The sequence below is a fragment of the Myotis daubentonii genome, chromosome 9 (genome assembly GCF_963259705.1).
Source record: "Myotis daubentonii chromosome 9, mMyoDau2.1, whole genome shotgun sequence".
NCBI classification, from domain to species: domain Eukaryota; kingdom Metazoa; phylum Chordata; class Mammalia; order Chiroptera; family Vespertilionidae; genus Myotis; species Myotis daubentonii.
The window spans coordinates 40,790,323-40,797,051 of NC_081848.1; the positions used below are offsets into that span (position 1 = coordinate 40,790,323).

Sequence of the window (6,729 nt, forward strand, 5' to 3'; positions counted from 1 at the left end):
TATTTATTTATATTTTTACAGAGAGGAAAAGAGAGGGATAGAGAGTTTGAAATATCAATGAGAGAGAAACATCGATCAGCTGCCTCCTGCACACCCCCCACTGGGGATGTGCCCGCAACCAAGGTACAAGCCCTTGACCAGATCAAACCTGGGACCCTTCAGTGTTGGGGTCCAGCCCCAGCAGGTCCAGGGGTTCCCATAGGTGTGGATGGAGTCGGTGAAGAAGGAATTTTTTTTTTTACTATTTATGCAGATTTTCTTTATTCAGATCTATTCCTGTTCATTTTATCCATGAATCCTTACAGGTTCAGTTCAACCGCAAGAAGTAAACTGCTGGACAAGCGTCATGTTTCCCTCATGGAGACTGTTTTGTCTTGGAAGGTGTTCCTCTTCCTTCAGCTTCTAGCGATGACGATACTTGCGCTCTCGGTCTTGGTCCCGATCTCGGTCCCGATGTCTCTCTCTTCCTCTGCTTCTCTCTCTATAACAATCATCATGACGATCTCTACTGCGGGATTTATGGCGCCGACGCTTTTCTCGTGATCTACTACGGTCCCTCTCTCTTGATCGTTCACGTCTTGATCCAGAACCATAAGACTTGGATTCAATTCCATGAAGGCAAAATTGCAAAGAGCTAATAAGAACTTTGCAACGATCATCAGCAGACACTTTGGATTGTTTAATTAAAGAAATTGCAGTTACCAATGCCTCAATTGCACTCCCATAATCACCAGCGCAGGCATTAGACACGGCTCTTGAAATAGCACTGCTTGAGGTTGCCCTATTTCTATTCATGATTTCTTCAAACTCAGCTTCACTCAGTGGAGTTCTTGCTGTATCCATTTCCCTTCCAGGAGGCCCATAGTCACCCCTATCATATGGCAGAACCTGACCAGGTGGAGGTGGACCTGGTGGGCCTGGAGGACCGAAGGGTGGACGTGGTGGAGTCTGTCCAGCTGGGAAAGGTGGGGGTAGCCCTCCTGGCCAAGGAAATCTGTCCCCACCGGGAACAGCCCCTGGAAAACGGCCCCGTCCTCTACCACCCCGTGGAAATGCTGCACGTGAACTGCCTCCTGGAGGACCAGCTTTACCCTCCCCAGACATTTGTCCCGATTGTGTAGTTTTCCTGGTCCGCATGCCAAATTGACTCAGGAACTGTTTATTGCTTGGAGTTACAACAGGATTCTGACCATGAAGTTCTCTTTTAGGCAACAGATCCATTAACTTTTTTGAGGATGCTTCAGATCCAACACCAACAAGGGCAAACCCCTTTGATTGGCCATTTGCTCAGTTTTCCAAAAACTTTATGTCCAAAATATCATTTACTCCCAAAGAATGCACTGCTTCCGTTAAGTCTTCATCTGTTGTCCACCATGTTAGATTTCCAATATATAATGCAATTCTCTTTCCCGTATATGTGTAGACAGCATTTGGTGCTGCTCCTTTACCCACATCATCACCCACAGCTGGTGGGAGAGTATCCATGTAATCCTGGTCTTCTGGGGCATCTCCATTATTTGCGGACGGAGAGATGACATCATCATGCAAATCTATGTGATCATGCCCACCATATTCAGCTTCCTGGTTGAACTCTTCGCCTACATCCACGTAAATGTCTATGTGGTCCACACCGTCCGCCATCTTCCCTCGGCCTTGGCCACTGCCGCCGCCACGACCGCCTCCTGCAGGTCTAGAGGTTCCCAAGGGTGTGGAAGGAGTCTGTGAAGAAGGAAGGACACTGCAATGGCGTTCAGTTGATCAGCAGCCTAGCCAACTTCTCTAGCCAGGATCTCCAGCCAAGTTCTGTGGTGATGTTCTCTCGCTAGGTTCTCCAGCCAGGTTCTGTTCTTATGTCTCCTGTTACATCTGTATTTATACCAGTTGATTTTAATCCTATCCATTCTATTCCAAAGTTTAGGGCGTTTCTTTTCTCCATTCCAGGGAGTAAAGATTATGTAGCTTAAGCGTGATTGTTCGTAGTTAAAGTGATTAACTACCCGCCTGGCACTTAGTTAAGGGGTTTTACTGATAAAAATCCCCACCTGGGGAAACAACCTTTCTTGGAGAGGTGCCCTTGGTTAAAACACATAGCACTAAGGCAGCCGTGGGCAAACTACGGCCCTTGGGCCGGATCCGGCCCGTTTGAAATGAATAAAACTAAAAAAAAAAAAAAATACCATACCCTTTTATGTAATGATGTTTACTTTGAATTTATATTAGTTCACACAAACACTCCATCCATGCTTTTGTTCCGGCCCTCCGGTCCGGTTTAAGAACCCATTGTGGCCCTCGAGTCAAAAAGTTTGCCCACCCCTGCACTAAGGGGAGCAAACATATTAAGAACAGTATGCCTTGCCCTAACCAGTTTGGCTCAGTGGATAGAGCGTCAGCCTGCGGACTGAAAGGTCCCAGGTTTGATTCCAGTCAAGGGCATATACCTTGGTTGCGGGCACATCCCCAAAAGGGGGTGTGCAGGAGGCAGCTGATTAATGTCTCTCTCTCATCTATGTTTCTAACTCTCTATCCCTCTCCCTTCTTCTCTGTAAAAATTTAATAAAATATATATTTTTTAAAAAAGAACAGTATCCCAGATATGCCAGGTCCCTTGACACATAAGCTGTGCAGATGTTTCTTCCCTGCAGCAACTGTGTCAAGCAGCAAGGTTGGACCGGCTTCTGGCACATAAGAAATGTCCAAACCTGGAGAGAATTTTTATAAGAGTTTATTTAAGCCAAAATTGACAATTGCCAAGGAGCTGGATCTAAAATGCCCCAGAAAATAAGTTTGCAGTTCCTTTTATGCTTTTGGAATGAAGGAGGAAATTTAAGGAAGATCACATGAAGGTGGGGAAAGCAAGACAGGATTGGATAACAGGGCAGTTAACAAGTTAACGTGCTCCCCTGTAGATGGTGCCTTCCAGGGGTATTATTTCTGGCATTTCAATGGTGTGTTAACCTTGATGCACTAGAACAGTGATGGCAAACCTATGACATGCGTGTCAGAGGGGACACGCGAACTCATTTTTTTGGTTGATTTTTCTTTGTTAAATGGCATTTAAATATATAAAATAAATATCAAAAATATAAATCTTTGTTTTACTATGGTTGCAAATATCAAACAATTTCTATATGTGACACGGCACCAGAGTTAAGTTAGGGTTTTTCAAAATGCTGACACGCCGAGCTCAAAAGGTTCGCCATCACTGCACTAGAACAAGATCAGGGCTGACGTAAAACCTTTCCCTGAAGAAGTTATAGGCCTGGGTGTGCCGACCCACCATGACTTGCCCAGTTAGGAATTTATGATTTATTCTAACACCTCTTTTTGGTTAATAATTTCTCCACTTCCCAGGTGAGGAACCTGAGGCTCAGAAGGCTAAGTGACTTGCTTGAGATCACAAAACTTGTCAGTGGCAGCGCTAGGATGTGAGACAGACTGAGCTGGCTCCACATTCCCCCACTGCCCCACCTCCGGCCAAGCTGTGCGCTCCGTCGGCACCCTCCGTGTGCGGCACCAGCACCCTCCGTGTGCGGCACCGGCACCCTCCATGGCACTCCTTTTGTGGTGACCTCCTTTGTGTGACATTGTAGGTGCACATGTATTCATCACAGGATTTCTGGCTGCCTAAGGAGAGAACTGGGAGCATGTGGCCCAATAAATTTACTTGCTTCTTTATCCTTTTCAATATTTCTTATTCATGTATTTTATTTTTTGAATCATTTGAATATATTTTATATTTTTTAATTTTACATTATGGGGAGGGGTCTTCTTCCGAAAGTGTTCAGCCCATTCAGTCTTTCCCTCTCTCTTCCACTCTCCATAGAAATCAATGGAAAAATATACTCGGGTGAGGATTAACAAAAGGAAAAACAATACAAGAAAAAGAATCAGGTGAACTTAATAGCATATTTTAACTCATTGTATATCTAAAATGCTATTGTTTTGCCCTAACTGGTTTGGCTCGGTAGATAGAGCATCGGCCTGCGGACTGAAGTGCTGAAAGCCGGTCCACCCTTCCTGCTTGACACAGTTGCTGCAGGGAAGAAACATCTGCACAGCTTATGTTTCAAGGGACCTAGCATATCTGGGATACTGTTCTTTCTTTTTTTAATATATATTTTATTGATTTTTACAGAGAAGAAGGGAGAGGGATAGAGAGTTAGAAACATAGATGAGAGAGAAACGTCAATCAGCTGCCTCCTGCACACCCCCTTTTGGGGATGTGCCTGCAACCAAGGTATATGCCCTTGACTGGAATCAAACCTGGGACCTTTCAGTCCGCAGGCTGACGCTCTATCCACCTAGCCAAACTGGTTAGGGCAAGGCATACTGTTCTTAATATGTTTGCTCCCCTTAGTGCAGGGGTGGGCAAACTTTTTGACTCGAGGGCCACAATGGGTTCTTAAACCGGACCGGAGGGCCGGAACAAAAGCATGGGTGGAGTGTTTGTGTGAACTAATATACATTCAAAGTAAACATCATTACATAAAAGGGTACGGTCTTTTTTTTTTTTTAGTTTTATTCATTTCAAACGGGCCGGATCCGGCCCAAGGGCCGTAGTTTGCCCACGGCTGCCTTAGTGCTATGTGTTTTAACCAAGGGCACCTCTCCAAGAAAGGTTGTTTCCCCAGGTGGGGATTTTTATCAGTAAAACCCCTTAACTAAGTGCCAGGCGGGTAGTTAATCACTTTAACTACGAACAATCACGCTTAAGCTACATAATCTTTACTCCCTGGAATGGAGATAAGAAACGCCCTAAACTTTGGAATAGAATGGATAGGATTAAAATCAACTGGTATAAATACAGATGTAACAGGAGACATAAGAACAGAACCTGGCTGGAGAACCTAGCGAGAGAACATCACCACAGAACTTGGCTGGAGATCCTGGCTAGAGAACCTGGCTAGGCTGCTGATCAACTGAACGCTATTGCAGTGTCCTTCCTTCTTCACAGACTCCTTCCACACCCTTGGGAACCTCTAGACCTGCAGGAGGTGGCCGTGGCGGCGGCAGTGGCCAAGGCCGAGAGAAGATGGCGGACGGTGTGGACCACATAGACATTTACGCGGATGTAGGCGAAGAGTTCAGCCAGGAAGCTGAATATGGTGGACATGATCACATAGATTTGCATGATGATGTCATCTCTCCGTCCGCAAATAATGGAGATGCCCCAGAAGACCAGGATTACATGGATACTCTCCCACCAGCTGTGGGTGATGATGTGGGTAAAGGAGCAGCACCAAATGCTGTCTACACATATACGGGAAAGAGAATTGCATTATATATTGGAAATCTAACATGGTGGACAACAGATGAAGACTTAACGGAAGCAGTGCATTCTTTGGGAGTAAATGATATTTTGGACATAAAGTTTTTGGAAAACCGAGCAAATGGCCAATCAAAGGGGTTTGCCCTTGTTGGTGTTGGATCTGAAGCATCCTCAAAAAAGTTAATGGATCTTTTGCCTAAAAGAGAACTTCATGGTCAGAATCCTGTTGTAACTCCAAGCAATAAACAGTTCCTGAGTCAATTTGGCATGCGGACCAGGAAAACTACACAATCGGGACAAATGTCTGGGGAGGGTAAAGCTGGTCCTCCAGGAGGCAGTTCACGTGCAGCATTTCCACGGGGTGGTAGAGGACGGGGCCGTTTTCCAGGGGCTGTTCCCGGTGGGGACAGATTTCCTTGGCCAGGAGGGCTACCCCCACCTTTCCCAGCTGGACAGACTCCACCACGTCCACCCTTCGGTCCTCCAGGCCCACCAGGTCCACCTCCACCTGGTCAGGTTCTGCCATATGATAGGGGTGACTATGGGCCTCCTGGAAGGGAAATGGATACAGCAAGAACTCCACTGAGTGAAGCTGAGTTTGAAGAAATCATGAATAGAAATAGGGCAACCTCAAGCAGTGCTATTTCAAGAGCCGTGTCTGATGCCTGTGCTGGTGATTATGGGAGTGCAATTGAGGCATTGGTAACTGCAATTTCTTTAATTAAACAATCCAAAGTGTCTGCTGATGATCGTTGCAAAGTTCTTATTAGCTCTTTGCAATTTTGCCTTCATGGAATTGAATCCAAGTCTTATGGTTCTGGATCAAGACGTGAACGATCAAGAGAGAGGGACCGTAGTAGATCACGAGAAAAGCGTCGGCGCCATAAATCCCGCAGTAGAGATCGTCATGATAATTGTTATAGAGAGAGAAGCAGAGGAAGAGAGAGACATCGGGACCGAGATCAGGACCGAGACCGAGAGCGCAAGTATCGTCATCGCTAGAAGCTGAAGGAAGAGGAACACCTTCCAAGACAAAACAGTCTTCATGAGGGAAACATGACGCTTGTCCAGCAGTTTGCTTCTTGCGGTTGAACTGAACCTGTAAGGATTCATGGATAAAATGAACAGGAATAGATCTGAATAAAGCAAATATGTGTAAATGGTAAAAAAATAAAAATAAAAAAAAATTCCTTCTTCACCGACTCCGTCCACACCTATGGGAACTGCTGGGGCTGGACCACAACACTTATGTTGAGAACCTCATAGGATTTCTATGATTGAATTAAATGTTATCTTTAAAGCACCCAGCTCAGGGAAAGTATTAGTAAAATTGGACAGATTATCATCACTCTTAGTGCAAATTAACAACTTGGCATTTAGGTTTACATTAATCTTCAGTGTTTTTGGTTAGGGTGAGTTACCTCACCAAGTACTACCCACCACTAACACCTGGGCTCTTC

General features: G+C 45.3%; 2 protein-coding genes across 2 annotated transcripts; one reads left to right on the plus strand and one right to left on the minus strand.

Annotated features, from left to right (window-relative positions):
• Positions 1-244: 244 nt before the first annotated feature.
• LOC132240784 (cleavage and polyadenylation specificity factor subunit 6-like) lies at positions 245-1,685 on the minus strand. Its single transcript, XM_059708414.1, is given in 1 exon segment — positions 245-1,685. A coding segment is annotated over 1 exon segment (1,239 nt). The 5' UTR covers positions 1,642-1,685; the 3' UTR covers positions 245-402.
• A 3,310-nt stretch (positions 1,686-4,995) lies between these two features.
• Positions 4,996-6,452, plus strand: LOC132242072 (cleavage and polyadenylation specificity factor subunit 6-like). The gene has a single exon (XM_059710989.1). The coding sequence runs from the start codon at positions 5,033-5,035 to the stop codon at positions 6,269-6,271; it is 1,239 nt and encodes a 412-aa protein (XP_059566972.1). The 5' UTR covers positions 4,996-5,032; the 3' UTR covers positions 6,272-6,452.
• Positions 6,453-6,729: the final 277 nt, after the last annotated feature.

What these genes read in the sequence shown, in the direction of transcription:
- LOC132242072 (XM_059710989.1), top strand. Translation starts at nt 5,033, where the DNA reads ATGGCGGACGGTGTGGACCACATAGACATTTACGCGGATGTAGGCGAA.